The sequence below is a fragment of the Semicossyphus pulcher genome, unplaced genomic scaffold (assembly GCF_022749685.1).
Source record: "Semicossyphus pulcher isolate SPU_LCO1_2020_fin unplaced genomic scaffold, fSemPul1.0.p SCAF_14, whole genome shotgun sequence".
NCBI classification, from domain to species: domain Eukaryota; kingdom Metazoa; phylum Chordata; class Actinopteri; order Labriformes; family Labridae; genus Semicossyphus; species Semicossyphus pulcher.
Genome location: NW_027211648.1, coordinates 1,892,647 through 1,912,433, shown reverse-complemented (window position 1 = coordinate 1,912,433; position 19,787 = coordinate 1,892,647). Strand labels below are relative to the sequence as shown.

General features: G+C 46.3%; 1 protein-coding gene across 1 annotated transcript in view; it reads right to left on the bottom strand.

The window, feature by feature from the left end:
- trim9 (tripartite motif containing 9) overlaps nucleotides 1-19,211 on the bottom strand; it is a 49,911-nt gene extending 30,700 nt beyond the window's left edge. The window contains exons 1-3 of the mRNA XM_069661530.1: nucleotides 18,271-19,211; nucleotides 4,294-4,389; nucleotides 2,324-2,446 (exon numbers count right to left, since the gene is read on the bottom strand). Coding sequence (XP_069517631.1) covers nucleotides 2,324-2,446; nucleotides 4,294-4,389; nucleotides 18,271-19,107 — 1,056 coding nt within the window. The 5' untranslated portion in view covers nucleotides 19,108-19,211. The remainder of the gene's footprint in view (nucleotides 1-2,323; nucleotides 2,447-4,293; nucleotides 4,390-18,270) is intronic.
- Between the last annotated feature and the right edge of the window lie 576 nt (nucleotides 19,212-19,787).

The window sequence follows — 19,787 nt, the reverse complement described above, 5'->3', positions numbered from 1 at the left end:
TCATTTGTTTCTGGCATCAAGACTCAACACATGGAGGCACTGATCTGTGAGCCGACAGCACGGATCAGACATGCACATTTGCATTCCTCCATCTTTGAGGCGTGAACGAATGCTTCTGTGCCCCCCATCAATCACTAAGCAGCTATCAATTGTTAACAGAACTCATTTTAATTTTATGCTCTGCATTGCGGCTGTTTGAGCACCTGCAGGTCCCGTCCACACGGCTCCAGCTGTGGGCATTAATGACAGCAGCATCTGCAGTTTTAAACATGTAGCAGTGTGTTCGATCAGCAGGTCATCTTTGTTGTTCTGAGAAAGTACATCCAAAATCGAAAATGTTGTTAAGAAAAGGGGACGCACCAAGCGCTTCAGCAGTAACTGCTTTGCTGATGAGAGACAGGAAACGTGGGGAGCAGAGAGAGGGGGATGACGTGCATGATCATCAGACCGGGAGTTTAGCCCGCAGTCAGTTCGACGAAGACTCACTCCACTCCCTCTGTTCATGGAGTGACTGTTTTAAAGCCTTTTCTCTTAACAGCAGCGACGTCGCTCTTTTCAAAGCCACCAGACTCAGGCCGCTGGTTTAGCTCAGAGGGGTAGAACAGGTGCTCCACAGACAGAGGCTACAGTCCTCGACACAGCGGCCGCAGGTTCGACTCCCGCACTTGGCCCTTTGCTGCATCTCATCCCCCACTCTCTACTGCAAATAATGTGTTTGATCTGAACTAACAATTTCAAATGTGAAAGTCACACTTACAGTAACAATCTCTGAGATTGTCATGTAAATAACTGTCTGTTAAATCACTATCTATCACTGAATGAGGCAATGGTGACTGAGCCTATGGCCCACTGAGGAAAACCTTTGCATTTGCAGTATTATTATATATTATTATGGGTGTCTGTGGTGAGAGAAAATCACAAGCTGCCAGTTAGTGACGCGTTTTCCATCAGCCAGCAGTGGTTGGTCTGCCAGAGAGGGTAGGCGGAGCTAAGCGGCTGCTTTTCCGCTCTCTGCAAGTGTTGGGAGTAAACAGTAATCTACTATGGCTGAACACACAAAGAAAAGATGGATGACTACAGATACAACTTCAACAAGAAGTGAAAATCCAAAGAAGAGGAAACAAACTCGACGCTCAGATGAAGCAAACAGTCTGAAAAGGAAAGCGACCGTCAGCCAGGAAAATCAAGAGTTACAACCGGAGCCAACTGTGGACGTCTGGTTTAATTTGGAAACTAATCAAACTAAACGGTCGAGGCAGCGTTAGACCAGCGACTCCTGCATTCTGTGTCGTAAAATTACTGGTTTTGTCAATGGAGTCTGGTGGCTTTGAAGAGCGCGATCTAGCAGCTGTTACTGGTTTAAAAAAGGATCTATCTCTGCGGGAATCCTTCTGATGTTCTCAGTCTGAGCCTGTCAGGGGCAGAGACCAACAATTTTAGTGGATGTACTTTGATCAGGACTATTTGACCCCAACGTTTTCTACCTCAAAACATGCAACAAAAAACCGCCAGCTTCATAAAGGAATGGGGAGAACAATAAAAGATGATCAGATGCAAAACACAGAAAGGGCATCCTCAGGAACAGACTCAGTTCTCAGTTGTGAGACTAATCGATGACTTTCATTGTGAGCAGTTTATGAGATGCTGAACAGATAAAGGCGTGAAGGACAGAAGAGTGCGTCTGCTATGTGCAGCATGTGAGGGTTCACATGTTGCCATGCACACGCTGTTTCTTAAACCACCCGCACAAGTGAACCTTGATTCTACAGACCGTCCAAGCGTGAAATTGGATGCTGTACAGCACAAATGTATCTCCCCCTCCTCCTCCTCCCCCTCCTCCTCCTCCTCCTCTCATGTTGACTCCATCTCTCTGTTATGTCGCAGATGCTTCAAAGACAAATGTGGTACTTTATGTCCCTGAAATGACTGTAAAGCAGTTTCATTTCTCATGAGTCTCCCTGCTACATCTCACCATCACCTTCAGTACATTCAACACAAAATGCACCTCCTTGTATCGTGTTCAGTTATGTGCTGAATCTTGAACCTACAATGAGATGGTCTGTGTGCATTTTTAGACAATTTAACCACAAGTAAAACATACATGTGACATTTTAGCCCTCACTTGAAAAGCACACCATTAATATTTACATTCATCTCCATCCCTTCAGGCAGTAAGTGTCAGCAGTCAGCATCGTACCAACCCCTGTTAAACTATAAAATCAAACTACCAGATTCATCACGTTGATTTGTTTTCAGGGCTGAATTTGTTGTATCTGCATGCACGGACGGTTAATCCAACTTGAAAGTGAAAACGCTCACTCACCAGCAGTTTGTGTTCGTGCTCTTTGTTTACTCGAGCCAGCAGCTGGGCCTTGCGTCGGTTCAAGGCATCGATGAGGGCGTCGCACTGCGCCACCAAACAGGCCTCGAACTCCACCCCGTTCTCCTGAGAGACAACAGACAAAGGCTGAAAATAAATCACGACACTTGCAGACAGTGAACCACCTTAAAAAGTGCAAATGAGCAGCTGCTTTAGGTTCAGCATAAACCGTCTGCCAAACCACAATCAGACGAGATACCTGTGACACACGTAAAGAAACGAACAGCAGATAAATCGTCCTTTAACTTACACGTAACGATTTTTAAACCAATGACAAGACTGCATTTATTAAACTGTGAACTCTTATTTTTAATTCTTATTCATTTAGATTTAGATTTAAATAACAGATCTAAACCTGGTGTTTATGTTGTACTAACACTAAGTACAAGTGACACCACAAATGTTGCACGATGGCTGCGCCCGGTCGAAGGATGGATTCTCCCGGAGAAGAACCTTCAGCTGGAAAACCTCACCCCGGATCATCGGAAGTGTGGGAGCAGGCGCGTCGCAGCCGTGGGTGTTTTTACACCCACACTTTCACTGAACCATAATTCCAATCCCCAACCCCCACACCTTTTACTGAGGGAGATATTGACGAAAACCTATTGGTCAAGTCAGATTGATTGAAAGGCAACCAAGTTGATCACATGACCATCCCACCAGGCCAGCAAAGAGTTAAGAGCTGGAGCTGTCAAAATAGGGGATAAGAACCAGGTCCGGCTCAAGGCTCTCAAGGTTCTCCTCGGACAGACAGTCTAATATTATCATTATTATTATCATTAATATCATCACACTGTGACGTGGAAATTGGAGACTAAAGAAAAAGTTAATCGATAAAAAAATAATCGTTAGGCGCAGCACTGCCTCATTTTAACACAGTGTTTTTAATATCTGATGCTCTGTGCAAATAAGAACACCATGACACATGCTGATCATCGATTACTTTAAAATTTAAAATCCACATAGAAGAGCGAAAACGTACGGAAGCCCAGAGGGGGCAGTGAGGGAAAAAAAAGATCTTGTGGTGAAGTCTTTAAGTCTGATGTGGGAGGATTACGTTCCTGACATTATTAATTATTAATAGGTATAAAGCCAGCATAATCTAATGTTTTTTTCTCCTGTAAAACAGATGGGGAAAAAAGTTTTGCCGGGGGGGAAACTTTCAGCAAAAAAGAGATGAGACAGAATTTTAGATTGAAACTCTCACTTGGTATTTAGTCCAAGAAGTAGAAAAGACTTCAAACGAAAATATTTGGAGGGATAAATAGATAAGACTCAACTGAAAGTCAGTACAATAGATAAAGTCAACAGATTAATAAATAAAGATCTAATACTGGCCGGATTAAATATTAAAGTTTGTTGTTGTAATACTCCATTCGGCCAGAAGAGACAGAAGAGGTGAAATGAGAATTAAAAACAGTTCTTTTATCTCACTTCAGTGTCTTCAGGACGACTGCAGACAAAGCTGCTGTTAGGACTACTTCTCCGGACTGTGAGGGTGGGGCAGATCACAGTTTGATTGACAGCCCTGTACTATTACTCACTGAATGTTTCATACTCACATTAGATGAGATGTTTCTGTTCTCAAAGTAAAAAAATGACCTCGCGTAACTCCCGCAGCTGACAACCGCAGTCGACAGCCGCAGTCGACACTTACCACCAGCGACCATCAAAACTTTGCTACACCGCTAACGCTAGGTATAAACAGCTGAATGGCTGCCGTGTGACTTCTTCTTCGATTAGATCACAGACCGTATTAAACGTCCAAATATCAGGGACGCCTACAGAAACATGTAAGACAATATTTTCCGTTTGGATTAAAATGTATTTTCTTTTGCTTTTTATGCTTAAAATACAGTTGGTACCTGAATTATGTAGTTAGGTTATTTATGTTTCCAGTGGCTCTTTAGTACCTGGATGTGCTGCACCATGTTCCTCAGCTGAACCAGGAACTCCTTGGCCTCAGTGGCTCGGTCTGACAGGCCGTTGAGCGCCTGAGACAGCTGACCCTGAGGAGAGCACAGAGGGCGAGAGAGAGGAAGTTAAGAGTTGCAGAGATGTCACTTTGTGCTACGTTCAAAAAACAAAACCTTTACAGTCCATGTGAAGTACGCTGCTGGTTTCAGGTCTTAACACCACACAGGATGAAGTCTAATCATAAAGGCAGAGGAAAGAATTATAACGTGTTTCAGTGGAGATCATCGCGCAGTTCTGAGGGAAATATTTACTGTATTTATCATAAAATGACCATGATCATCAGAGATTAAGGAAACATGCTAAGTTGAAAACCTGGCTTCTCCGACAACAACGCTGCAGCCAGTTTGTTCTCCTCCTGGACTTTCCATTCCGGTGCCGAACGTCTGTGTGTGTTTTGGCCCGCGCAAACCTGCACATGGCCCATTTCGTCACCCCGGGTTACCAGATATGAGACAAACAGGCACACAGGACTCGTTGCTTGTCATTGTCAAAGTGCACGTCTTGTGCTCAAGCTGGACTGTCAGAATCAGAATCAGAAATACTTGATTAATCCCCTGGAGGAAATTCAGGAGAAATTTGAAGTAGTTTGATGGAAAAAAAAAACAGTTTGAAAATGTCTAACGACATCGTGCGCTTCTTCTGATGATGCCATTAGGATAACAAAATATGAGAGAGAGAGCTTTTCTACGCTCCACTATACGAACATATTCCAGAGTTTACTGCCCTGTTATCGGCTGTAACCTTATTTTACATCTCATAAAGTGTAATACAACTGTTGGAGTCCATTTTTCAGCGTCTCAGCCAGGCTGCTCTCATTCACTGTTCCTACCACAGACTGTATAAAAACATGGCCGACATAACAGCTCCTCAAAAGTGAGTCCAAACCCTCTCTGTCGCCCCCTGCTGACTGGCTGCAGTATAGCTCATAAAGCCCGTCTCCTCCATGTTAACAGATTGGACATGTGTCAAACTATAAAATCAAAATACACAGCATTTATAAAATACATAATACAAATACATTTTTTTCAAACATGGTTTCTGTCATTGTAGTTAGTTCTTATCATGCTGATTTATGTCAGTGTTAATTTTTCTGAAAAGTTTATTCTGACGAGTTATTTGATGCTGTAAAAGGGGGGCGTGGCCTCATGATTGACAGCTCTGTGGACAAATGGGGCTCCTGCAGCGTTCTGTTCCCGAGTAGCAGAGTAGAGGAGGAACGGCGAGAGGAGACGTAACTAACACTAACACTACAGTCATTGAACTTTCCATCAGCGTGAATATCTGCTTCAGACCGACACAAGAAGCTGTTCTGCTGCAGACTGAGCCCACCTGAGGGCTCCAACACGCCAAGGACACCTGAGGGCTCCAACACGCCAAGGACACCTGAGGGCGCCAACACGCCAAGGACACCTGAGGGCGCCAACACAGCAAGGACACAAGGTAAAGGTGTGTGTCGGGTAGAGGAAGGGGCGGCACCAGCCGATCTCTACTGCACACACTCTGGATAGCAATAGATAGATGAGCAAGATGGCAGCGGCCGCTCCGGGGGGGTTTGGATTCACGTTTGAACAACGAGAGGAGGTGTAGATCTTTATGTACAGTCATTGGTTCAGTAATTTGGGCACCTGTTGGACACCTTTAGCATCTACATGAGGTAGAGCGGCCTGTCAGCTAACTGATCTCAGAGCCTCTGCTCCGGCTGTCCAGCATGTCCACTTTGGGTGGCAGTTGGGTACAGTGGATGGGGCAAACCAAGCAGAGAGCCAGGTTTGAGTCCCGTGTCTTGATCGATTGTTATTTAAAGCCACACCATGATGTTGTTGATGTTTTTTTAACTAAACTTTTTTTTACTGTTGGGCCTCCGAAAGGAAAAAAATACACTTCCTTATATGAGACATCAGAGGAGGGAGTGACAAAGCGTCAGCACTCGACGACCTTTGGGACGACGATGAAAAACGGCTTCTTGTTGTTTGTTTCATGTGATAATTAACTGAATTACTGGGTTTGGACAGCTGCTTGAACAAAACAAGAAGTTTCGGATCATTGTTTTGGGGTTTTAGGGCATTAAACATGGGATGGATTATCACATTTTTCACACATTTGTGAGACCAAACACTTGATCAATCGTGCACGAACACCACTGTAACACCATCTATCAGCAGGTCTTAGACGTCTACAGCTCGACCGGATCAGGATCCTAGTCTTTGTAGTGAAAGTAGTGAGGGGACAATTTTATCATTCAAATTTTTTTCTTTCTGAACGCATGCAAGCAAATCTGGTTAGGACCTTTAAGACCGACAGGAAATACACATGGAAGCATACCAGCACGAAGCAGCCTACGTGACTTTAGATGGAGGTTCATTGACCACGCTGACCTTCTCAGGGAAAAACACACACCACCTGTGCACCGCCGAAATACTGTGGACATGTCCAGACTCTAAATGTGGAAGTTTGTTTTGGATGAACCCAAAATGCTTGGATGATAATTTAGAAAGAAAGCAGCTTCTCGTGGTCGCTGAGAAAGTGACATTTTAAAGTGTCGCAGTTTGAACCCCCGAACACTCTCACACGCAAAAAGACATTTCCAAACAGAATGAGCTGATTTATCTTCAGTGAAGCACTTGACTGTTGTATTGTTTTATTGCTGGACCACAGCCCCCTTCTCATGCGGGGTGAAGCACTGTGCACATGACAGGAAATGCCGTTGTTTTGGACGCTCCTGTTTGGATAGCGGGGGGGTAAAGAGACGAGGTTTTCATGTATGTGAAGCGAGGTTGTGTGAACAACGAGGCGGCGGAGCGAGAGGATGCGGCCTGACCCTGTGGGAACCTCCTCCTGGTTGAGTGAACAACCGACAACTTGGGGAGGGTATTGTCTCCTGTGAGGAAAAGAGGGGATGGGCGTTGTGCGGAAAAAAAGAAGAAAAAAATACTCCAACTCAGGAAGAGAGCAATAAAATAAGCTGGAATAAGCTGATACAGTGAAAAACCCTGTGAAAACAACGCTGTGTCAACCCGGCTCATGGCATCTGACGTTAACCGGTCAAATGGGAATGTTTCTGCGGGGGCCAACAGCTGACCTTTGACCTCTGCATTTGGGAAACCATGACAGCTGCCGCTAAAATAAGTCTACTGCACCGAGGGAGAGTCTGAGCCGGGAGCAGCTGAGCAAAGACTGAAATGTAAACCTTCCCAGATTGTGTAGGACTTCAAGAGACTTCCTCTTTGTTAACTTGGGACTCATATTTCTCCAGAGACGTGCACGAACGAAACGATACGAGCTGTATGTTTTCTCCCATGTTTGTTTATCTATCAGCAAAATAAACAAACAGACCTTTGAGGAACTTCAGGCCTTTACGGAGACGCACTTTAAAGTTGCAGCTGCTAATATCGTGCTCATATCAAATCATTTTATTCATTATGAAAAAAATGATGAAAAGCAGCATCTCAAACTTTTTTGGTCTGGTCTGAAGCAGATATTCACGCTGATGGAAAGTTCAATGACTGTAGTGTTAGTGTTAGTTACGTCTCCTCTTGCCGTTCCTCCTCTACTCTGCTACTCGGGAACAGAACGCTGCAGGAGCCCCATTTGTCAACAGAGCTGTCAATCATGAGCTCACACTAGGGATGCCACAGTGGGGAATTTTTCCTACCAGTTAAAAAACCGGACATTAAAAAAAAGTCATTGATGATGCTAGACAAGCGTTCTGCGTCTCTGATGCATTCAAATCTTAAAGGATGCAGAAAACTATCCATGCACCCCGGGGACGCACCTCATTCTTTCCCATACAGAAGGTACGCTGTGCTCTACAAACTCAGAGCACCGCTGTTTCAACCCTCTGCACAGAGATCCCGTGTGGCGTGTGCACAGTCTCGCTCTCAATTTAAGGTTTGATAGTTTCAAAAGTTACCGAAGCTTTAAGCTTACACACCTACACCTCCGTACAACCCTGCAGGAAGGCAACGCGCTTCGCCCTCCTTCACACCTGCAGCTCCTTACAGCAGCGCCCCACACACACACACACACACACACACACGCACACACACACACACACACACACACAACCACAGACTGTTCTCATTCACAAAATGGCAAATGAAATACCCATTCACTTTCCCAGGGACACACTCAAATCACCATCTAGAGGTTCCTGGGGACTCATGTGGGGGCTGCGCTGATACGTGAAAATGAAATCTATGGGTTTTATTTCTATACGCCCAAAAAAGGCAAAACGACGGTGGGGGTGGCGGGGGAGTTACGCAATCAGTGGGTGCCTGGACACCGTGTAACACCGGTAACACCGACTACCGTGGCAAGCCTAGCTCACACCCCCTTTTTACAGCATCAAATAACTAATTAAAAGTAAACTTGTCAGAAAAATGAACACTGTGACATAAATCAGCAGGATAAGAACAAACTATAATGACAGAAACCATGTTTGAGAAAAATGCATTTAAAGTGTATTCAGATTTTATAGTTTGACTCATGTCCCATCTGTTAACATGGAGGAGGCGGGCTTTATGAGCTACACTGCAGCCAGTCAGCAGGGGGCGACAGAGAGGGTTTGGCTCCACTTTTAGGGAGCTGTCATGTCGGCCATGTTTTTATACAGTCTGTGCTTCCTGAAAATCTGATAAACACTTAGTTTGATTTATTACAATTTTCTCTTTATGTTTTATTTACTGCAATTACCAAAAATGACCTTCTTACCCTACATGAATGGTTCATTGTGGGAACATTTTGCTTTATGACTTGAGGAACGTTCAGAGACAGTCAAGACTAAAAATGTGCACAGACGTGAGGAAGCTGGAAGGTTTGCAATCAGCTACGGAGGATTTGCTGAGGTGGTGGGGGGTTTAGGATGTCCCTGCTATTTGGGAGCACTAATCATCTCAGTAATTAAGCCGAGTGGGAACACGTGCATGGCATAAATAATTCACCAGCAGCTCCAGGGCCGTTCTGCATGTTTCATTCTCTCTCTGCGGCCGAGCGAACTAGCCAATCTGTCACAGGGAGGCGAGGATGTCAGAGAGGCGTCAGAGCCAATTTGGAGTTAAGTCCCCTCGAGGAAGTGGGAAGTGCAAGCGACGCTGGAGGTAGGTGTAATGTCACTGCTAAGCTTCTCAAGCTGCAGCAGACTGGAGGACTCCCCTTCTGGCTAATGAAAAACACAGATCCACAAAATGTTCCATCGTTTCCACGGCAAATATAAAGTTGCAATAACCTACTTTGCAAAAGCTGCGTGAACTCTTGGGGACTTTTTTTTTAGCACCCTGCTTTTTGTCAGGCTTAAGTACTTTCTCTGGATGCTCGTTTAATCCTGTGTGTGTTACACGGTCATGTGGTTACACACTGTCAACAGACGCAGGTGAGGTCAACATCTGCAGATTAAAACCCACACATAAAACCCACACTTCCACAACAGTCCTATGAAGGAAGAGAGTGAAATTAACGTAACTTTGCACTGATTGGATTTCCCCCGACAGCATCAGACACCAGACAGCAGAACATGAAAGGTTGCGGTTGTTTACACGCTCTGCTGCAGCCCTCAGAGAATACAGTGTGAAATCCTAAGCAGGCGACTTGATGATATTCACCACGGTGTTGTGAAAAAAATTTAAGCTGTTACATCCTCCGACACGCTGGAAGAGTTAAGACTTGGCCAGATTGAGATACTCCTCTGTGTTTAACAAGATCCCACATGAGCCCGTCTTCCACAGGCACAAGCTAAGTGGCTGGTGCATTATTCATCGCTTATATCTGCCGTCATCAATAATGCAGGGGGAGTCGTTAACTATCCACACAGAAAAAGAAGCGATTAAAACTGCGATAACAAGAATAATGAGGGCTCTGGAAACTTGTCTTCACGTGAGTCCTTATTTGACGGACACCTGGGACGGCGCAGCAGGAAGTGGGGCACGAGCGGTCTATTCTCGGCTGGAGTTTCTGGAGGAGGCCGGCGTCTTCAGCAGATGATCAAGTTTCTCATTCGCTGATCTAGTTTCAAGGAGGCAAATGGATGATCCAAAACCACCTCGCTCATAGCAAGTGTAGAGAAGGAGTGTTGATGCTGTGGGAGAGGTCTGTGTCTCTCCAGGTCCTGTCAGGTCATCCAGTTAGCATCAGGACACTCTCTGATTCTTCTTCATAATTCCAGGGGATTGAGCAGCGTATAAAATGGCAGAGGGGGGACGTGGTGCAAATACTCTGTTTCTGTAGTCAAGTAGATTTTGAAGTTATTGCACTTTACAATTTTTACTTTTATCCCCTTACATGTTGGAAACTCTTTAATGAATCTTTTTTTCATTGTAAAGGCGTTAAAAAGACTATTTGAAGACGTTGATTGAACGTTGATGTTTTGACCAGATTTCAGCGGGAACCCTGCTTCTGTCATAAGATTCTTCACACATTCACACAAATATTATCAGCAACTTTCAAGTCAAATCTCATATAAGTTTAACTGCCAAAATGTCACCAATGAAAGAGTTATTTCCAACAGGACTGGAGTTTGATTGGCTCTCAAGAGCTGCCTAAGTCCAGCACTCATCACTGTCGGCCACAGAGGTCTCTGAAGACTCATCTTCCTGTCGGGTATGAATCACCTCTGTCAGCATCCAATGCTCGTCAGAGCTGCACATGCTCAGTCTTCTTCTGTGGGGAAAGTTTCAAACCTCTCCATTTACAATGTCTCTGAGCCTTCAAAAGGTATAATCTGGAAGATTTTTATTTGAATTAATGTCTGTTAGGTCTCTGTCTGTCGTGAATGAGGTAACACAATGCTGACTGAGCCTGTGGCCCACTGATGAAAGCCTTTGCATTTTCAGTATATATTATTATGGACTGGGTGTCTGCGGCGACATTCATGGAAAAAATTACAAGCGGCGCCCAGTTAGTGACGCGTTTTCCATCAGCCAGCAGTGGTTGGTCTGCCAGAGAGGGTAGGCGGAGCTAAGCGGCTGCTTTTCCGCTCTCTGCAAGTGTTGCGAGTAAACAGTAATCTACTGTGGCTGAACAAACAAAGAAAAGATGGATGACTACAGATACAACTTCAACAAGAAGTGAAAATCCAAAGAAAGAGAAACAAACTCGACGCTCAGATGAAGCAAACAGTCTGAAAAGGAAAGCGACCGTCAGCCAGGAAAATCAAGAGTTACAACCGGAGCCGACCGTGGACGTCTAAATTACGTCTTTGTGTAGACCGGATTAAACCAATCACTGCAAAATCATTGCGGAGAATGCCGCTACAATCATCACTCTTTCATTGTAAAATGAACAAATTATCAAGATGATAAAACAAAATGTGTTTTTTAACATGTTGCTGTTGCAACCGTATTTTAGCTGGTTGAAAAAAGGTTGAAATGAGGTCTCAGACGTTCAGACCTGATTTCAACCAAATTTCCACGTTCCCGGCCGGTGCCGCTTTCCAAACCTCCAGACTGATTGGACCTCTGGTTGGGTTAAAACGGTTAAATTCTAAGAATATGGCTCTAATAAAAAACGAGCACAAACAAATGATAAAGAAACTACTGGTGACATCACTGAACTGAATTTGCTTATAATGATAAATGTGCAACAATATAAACATGAGAAGGAGAGAGATAGAAATAAGTTTGAGAAGATGCCGAGCAGAGGAGAGGACCATCAGTGAGAACACCTGTGGGTGGACTGCAGGTGTGTGTGTCTTTGAAGGTCTGCGGCTGAATCTCAAACAGGAGGGGATGAGCAGTTAAGGATTAAATTATTATGATATTAATAGAGCCGCTTATGTCGGGTAGTATTTAAGGTCAGCCCACTGTAACTGTTCAGAGCCCATCATGTTGACGAACACAGACGTTAGAGCCTCCTCCGCTCGGCCGGTTTGATCACCCGCTGTAGATTTCAGGCTGAGCTCACTCTCATGGTTAGCCCACAGACTGTTCTGCTTTAAAATGAAGCTCCTAGAGGAATTAACAACTTTATTGCCCGAAAAGGAAAGAAAAAGAACATAAATCGTTCTTTCTTCTTCAGTCGGGCCACGAATGGAAAAGTGGCACAGCAGAGGTTTAAAACATTCATGTCTCTGTGCGGCAACGCGCTTCAAGCAAGTCGTAGGGAGGGATGTGAAAATATGTCAAAACTAAATCACCATCAGTGCATTGTGCATGTTTTAGCTGTGGACTCAAGATACAGACTGAACATGAAATATTCTGTTCAGGCTCGTTTCCCCCGACGATGAGACAGCAGCGCTCTGCCTCCCCTTCCTGCTCGCTCTGCTTTCACTTCCTCTCGTCGGGCATTCTGGGTCCTTCTGTCGCTCCCATTTTCCTGTTCTTTATCTCCTTCTTTAACACACAGATAATCTCTTCACATGGCAGCTCGAGGGGTAAATATCCCCGTCTGTAATGGAGCAGCATCAAACTAAACGACTTTGAGACAGCCAAGCCGCCTCCCCGCTGTGAAGTGTCATTCTCTGTAGACCTCCGTCCCGCCTCTGTCCTCCATCTCATCCTCATATCAGCGAATCCCAATCTGTTATCATGAACGACCGAGCAACCGTGTCTTTTATCACTTCACAGCGAAGACGGCGCACTTCAAGATTTAGTTCATGTTAGTGCTGCGGGCCGGTGGGCCTCTTTTGACTCGTCATAAACAATGTAGGCCTCGCGGGGGAGCACAGGAGGACGCTCAGACCGTCCTCACTCACTTCCTGTTGGCGCACAGCTGGACCAAACTCATCTGTAGTCAGATTACCTTACCTACAGTTTACCTCAGAGCGGGACGATGAAGCTAATTACAGCTGCAATGATTAATGAATCAGGCAACTGAAAACAAGTGACTGCGTAATCCAGGAAGCAGAGAAGTCAAACATTTGCTTCTTAAACGTGATGTTTGCTGCTTTTCTTTCTCACATGACCGTGTCTACATGCCTAAATGCATTGAGATGCTGCCATGTGATTGGCTGATTAGATATTTGCGTTAAAGAGCAGTTGAACAGGTGTACCTAATAAACTGGCGGATATGTTTTCCGTCTAATACATGCAAGTTCTTCCCTTCCTCTGCAGCCATGACTCTCACTGGGTCCCCTCTGTTACGACGCCAGCGTTCGCCCTTCATGCATGAAAAGATGCATCATTTGACAGCTATCCTATCCTGCAGATCTGTCTGATCCACGGAAAGCGGCACTAACGTCACCACGACTGATTGTTTTGTCAGCAGAGAATGAGCTGATTCCCATGGCTGACAGACTCCCATCCATTTATACCATTTATGTACAAAAGCCACTGCAGCCCCTGATCCTCATTAGCTCCCTAACTAGCTAATATTTTAAGCACATCATGGCAAAAATCTAACTCGAATTAGTTTCATTTAAGAATCTGAGACCTGTCAGGAGTAAAAGCAGGAGAGGACGGGGATCCGGCCGCCTGTGTCTGACATGTTTCAGGGCTTGAGCAGCAGGTGGCTCATCCATCCAGACACAAACCAACCGCTGCTGGTCATAACATCCGTCCCAGTACCTGCTCTGTCCGTCCTCATTCACCTGCTTTTTGGGGGCATCTCGGATGAGAGCATGCAGGGCGTCCGTCTGTGTTGTCTGTGTTTATGTCAGGCGGCTTTAAATCAACGCGTGATGTAAAGACATGCACACAAGGGGCAAAGAATTCTTCAGGTCACTTGTAAATTCCTGCAATTACTCCCTCGTACCTTTTTCAGCTCGTGCGCAGGGCTCAAAGGGAAATCGTCAGAGTCGTCTGGGTTTAAATCTGACGCCTCAGATTTATCTCTTCTCCTGTGGCAAGATGGCAAATTACTAATTTTCTGCTACAATCTGCTCCTTCTTTTCTGCACACGCACGCATCTTCCTGTACTCAAGCATCTGTGTGAGTAATCACCTTTAATTGCAGCTAAACACACTGGGGCAACAGAGCTTGACCTAGATTGCATTAAGGGTCCTGTGTGACCTCTTTTTGCATCCGTGAAGAGACAAGGACCGCTCACTATGCAGCGGATTAAACACCCCTTTACTCTTTTTAATGTGATTTACAGAGATTAACACAGATGTCCCGTCACCACTGAACACCCCCGGACACAAATCTGAAGAGGCAGACGAGAGCTGGACGAGTCGAAATGTAGCTCTTACATTTCCACTCGCCTTGTGTCGCTGAAATTGACTTTGGAGACGTGAAATTGATTACCATGGTGATTTAGGCACGGTCACATGATCCAAAAGGGGGCGGGTTAGAGATAAAACACAGGAGGGGGTTTTTGTATGGGAGGAAGGCCAACGGAGAAGTCAAACAGACCTGTGAGCAAATGGCAGAGAGGGAGCATGGAAAAGTGGGAGGAGGAGGGGAAAGGGCTGTAAAGCATCTGGGAGGAATTCCTCATGGGGTCTGGTATCTTAGAGACATCCACAGGGACTTGGTTGCAATAGCGGCAGGTGGTTGAACTCGTCCTCCACAGAGAGAAAAATGTTTCACAAAGATAGGAAGACGACGGGGTGCAGATTAAAAAACCTTGAAGAAAAAGTCCCGGCTCAAAACAGAGAAAAGATCTTATCAAATGATAGCAGCGAGCACATTTTCAGCTGTGACGTGTAAATGCTGCAGAGTGGATGTAAGAATTGTCGCTAAGAAACAAGATTCAAGTTTCTCCGTGTTGTTCTTGCTGCATCGATATCAGTGATGCTGAAGAATGCAGGAGCCCAGTCAGAAAGCCTGCAGATCAAACCAGCTTTGATCACTCGGAGCAAGAAGGGAAAAACAAGATGTGTTTATGTGCATGTGTGCATCCTTTAGTGCTTGTGGTGAAGCTTATGGTTTAGAGCTGCAAATAAATTATGATTCAAAGTAAAGATTTATTGTGCTAATAAAATCAACACGACAAGTATACAAGCTGATCAGTGTTGTGCTTCTAGCTTGTCGTGCTGCCCTGAAAGATTCAATCTCGAAGTTTTCAGAGTTTTTCTCTTTGGGGCAACTTCGGCTCCGGTTGTAACTCTTGATTTTCCTGGCTGACGGTCGCTTTCCTTTTCAGACTGTTTGCTTCATCTGAGCGTCGAGTTTGTTTCTTCTTCTTTGGATTTTCACTTCTTGTTGAAGTTGTATCTGTAGTCATCCATCTTTTCTTTGTTTGTTCAGCCATAGTAGATAACTGTTTACTCGCAACACTTGCAGAGAGCGGAAAAGCAGCCGCTTAGCTCCGCCTACCCTCTCCGGCAGACCAACCACTGCTGGCTGATGGAAAATGCGTCACTAACTGGGCGCTTTCATCAGTGGGCCATAGGCTCAGTCATTGTGTTACCTCATTCAGAGATAGATAGAGACAGACAGACATTTATTTACATGAACATATTTGAGATTACTTTAAGTGGCCAAACATGGAAACTGAAGCTGCCCTTCATGTCCTTATCAATAATAAGTGTACTACGTACAAGTACATAACAGTCAGCACGGCCCCTGTTAGGAGAAGCCGGCCGGAGCTCCTACACAGAAGCTGAGCTAAGCACGGCGGCAGACGGGGTCAGGAGCACCACGTACTTTAGCCATTTAAAGAGTCTTACGTATAAACAAACACTTCAGTTTAAGTGTGCGCTGTATTTGCACTGTCTCGCTCTGCACATCGGCCCTGTATACCTACACATGCAGCGCACGGTATCTCAACAGCTGTTTGTGTCAGCGGATTGTAAAAGAGACAACAAATAAAAGACAATAGAATATTGTGGAAACGATGATGTACCGTTCACGGCGGGGACTTTGCCAGAAACGCGACGTCCTGCCAGAGTGCCACAGGAGGTTTTTATTTTACGTTGTCACTACACCGCTTGTCCTGTTCAGGGTCACGGGGGGGCTGGAGCTGTCCCAGCTGTCATTGGGCGAGAGGTGGGGTTACACCTGGACTGATCACCTGTCAATCACAGGGCTGACATATAGATAAACAACCTTTCACATTCACGAGTTTAGAGTCACCAATGAAGCTAACGAGCATGTCTTTGGACTTTGGGAGGAAGCCGGAGTACCCGGAGGGAACCCACGCATGCACGGGAGCAGACTCCACACAGAAAGGCCCGCTACGTCTGAACTGGGATTTGAACCAGGAACCGTCTAGCAGCACAAACCACTGCACCACTGTGCCGCACTAACCGAGAAATCCTGAGAGAAATAACCACAGCTTGTACGTTGAGGTTTGCCGCTCGATATCTTTGTTGCTCTGTAAACTGTCGGCAGATAAAAACAAGCTGTTCGGTTTTTCTGGGATTTCTGACATTATACAACTTAAAAACAGAAACGCAGCTTTACTTAAGCACAACTTAAATCTTTAGGGTGACCTCCTTCACATTTCAGAGGAAGCCAGGGCCGACACTTTGGGCACGTCTTTTGACATTATACCTGAGAATCGACAGTGGTTGTTGCACATTATGGAATACGGTTGATTTTTTCCCCGTTAAATTATGTGAGGAACGCCCTGAAGCTCTGAAAGATGCCCATCCTCAATGCTGCCAGCTCCGAGCTCTCAGCCATCTGCTCCATCTCTGCAGGCTTCAGATACCAGGTCAGAAAGAAGCAGGTGCAGCCAAAAACAGGGTGACAGGAGGGAAACTGGCACAAACATCCCTCGTGCTGTTGATTGGTTTCTAAAAATACTCTGTTACCCATTTTTACATCAGAGCAAGAAGAGGCGGAAAAGGTCGGCAACTTCTGCTGTGATGGCAGCTCGATGTGAGTGATGAACCCCCTCTGCTTTCACAATTGCCCCGTGCATCTGAGGTGACACTCTATCTCGCCACCATCTGGAGGGGATGATGGGACTGGTGGCCTGAATTCTTTTTTTTGGTTAAGTAATATTATTGGTCTATTTGTGCCTTTTCAGGACGGTGGAACCTGTAGAGAAACAGGAAATGTGTGGGGATAACATGGAGCCAAAGGAGGGATGGAATCGAGACCGGGGCCGCTGCAGTGAGGACACACACTCTGCCAGGTGAGCTACCTGGGCGCCCAGTACATGGGCAACTCTGGCTTTAAATGAAAGGAACGTATCTACACCGGGAATGGTGTGTTTTTCTTTTGTAATGGAAACCTGGAAACACTGTCAATACACACCACTCTCCCTGTGTGTGTGTGTGTGTGTGTGTGTGTGTGTGTGTGTGTGTGTGATTGAGCATTGAAGAGCGTCTATATGCAGCTCCACATCCTCCCTCACTGCTGGAAGCTCAAAGAGTGAGGAGGAGAGGGTTACTGCTGCAGAGGCTCTGCAGCCCTCTCTGCCCACAACACCTCAGCTTCCAAAATAGCCTCTCCATCCACACTGCGGGCCTGCACCTGAGCCTCACAGGCGGCTTACTGAAGCATAGCTCCAGTGTGAGCCGGGCCTTATGATCTCTGTGAGCTGTCAGAGCACACAGAGGAGCATGTAGAAGGAATCTGCTGTGTGGTGGGAGACGGTCAGAGCTGACAGTCACCGTGCAGACTCATGATTTGATAAGAAGAGCTGTTGTGCTGGGAGCAGAGTCCTTGATAGAGGAAGCCTGCTCGGTGTTGTTCACTCGTGAACAGAATCTCAAACAGAGCTGCCTCTTGACAGCTTTGCGCACAAACGACAGCAGCGTCCACAGTTTGGAGAGGTGCGCATTCCCCCTCTCTGCCTCAGAACGCTGATGTGTGTCAGGAGCGAAAATTCATCCACTTGCTATCTTTGACATTTTTAAGTTTTCATTTAAATCCTGTGTGACAGAATGAGCATTCCCACAGCTCTGTATCTACCGGATGCTGCGCGAGCCAGACAAGAAAGCGCAAATTATTCTCGAGGCGGACTTGTTGCTCCGCTCAGAGGATGGTGAATCATCCTGAGTAGCACTGCGCACACACACAAACACAGAGAAAGACGCTCTGCTAAACAGCGATTCAACATTTGCAGCTCGATCATTTTCACGCGCTTACCTTGTGCAGTTTCCACATTGCGCCCAGAGCTTTCACCTCGTGCGTGCCGTGTTTCCCTTCTTCCAAACACTGATAACACACAGGCGTCTTACACTGCACACAGTACATGCTGAGATTCTCCAGTTCGTGCTCCGTGCAGGTGGAGATTTTACGGGGACTGGCGCGGCGACTTATCCGCCCCTGCGCAGGCGGCACCAGGCGATGCTTGGCGAGGGGGCCGCGGGGAGGATGGCACCGCAGGCGGCAGGGGTCGCAGTAGAAGACGTCGCATTGCTCGCACATCACCGTGGCCTCCTTCGGACTCTTCTCGCAGAGCTGGCACTTGAGCGCGGCCGCTTTGCTCTGCTGATACCTGTCCACCACCCCCTCCAGCACCCGGTTCTTGGGGAATCCGCGGAGCCCCCGGTCGTCCAAGATGAGGCTGCGGTGACACTGCGGGCAGGTGATGCAGGAGTTGCGGGGGATCGGAGGTAAGGAGCCGGGCTGCGGGAGGAGATGCTGTGGCGGAGGCGGCTGGGGAACAGTCGGGGGAAAAACCCGCACCCCGTTTGGTGATTTTTGGCACGGGGTGGTTGGAGCGCTGACGAAGCCCCCGTAGGAGCCGTATCCACTGTCCGCCTCACTGTACAAACTCATCTTATCCAAATCCAGGTAATCATAGTCGGATACGCCGGATCCGGAGGCTCGGCTGCTCTGCGGGGACTCGAGGTCGGGGGTCTGCACGAGAATATTCCGAGCACAAGCCAGGCAAATGTTGTGGGAGCACGGCAGTATGATGGGCTCCCGGTAAAAAGAGCCGCACACCGGGCATTTTAACTCTTCCTCCATTTCATCCATGGCTGCTGGCGTGAGGAGAGATTCCTGCGTGACGTGCAAACCAACAGTCACAGCTCAGTGTCGGCTGATCAGCCTGCTGCTCTGTTCGTGCGTAAACGGAGCTCCTGTCGCGTCCTGCTGCGAAGACTGAAGAGCAACCTTGACCAGAGGAAAGGCATCAGCACCGAGGAGGCAGAGCAACCGGTCCGACACGCGCTCAGCCAATAGGAAGACAGCATCAGCTCACACTGCATCATCATTGGATAACCAGTAGATTCCAAGCAGCCATTGGATAACTCAGCTGTCAGTTAACAGAGGGTCCGTTAATGAGCTTCACAGCGAGACACAACAACAGATACAGGGTGAGGGACGTCGCTGAGCACGGCCAGCTTCTTGTCAGGAGATCATTTAAGAGTATTAATCTGTGGTAATAAATGTCATCATTAAAGAGCGTTAATATTTCATCAGCTGCAGTTTGTTTTTCACACGGTCCTGAAAAATAAACCAAAGGAACACTGCGACGTCCTCAGCAGCAAATAATCCTCATATTCAGGAAATTGTTTGATAAATTCTCTAAAAGGTTTCTGCATCTCCTGTCTCCTCTTTCAGCAGAGCTGACACGGAAAGCTTTTTAATACTGACAGATTTTAGAGGGCAAAGCTTTTAATACTCTGAAGGCTTCTCTGTTTAACGACTGACTT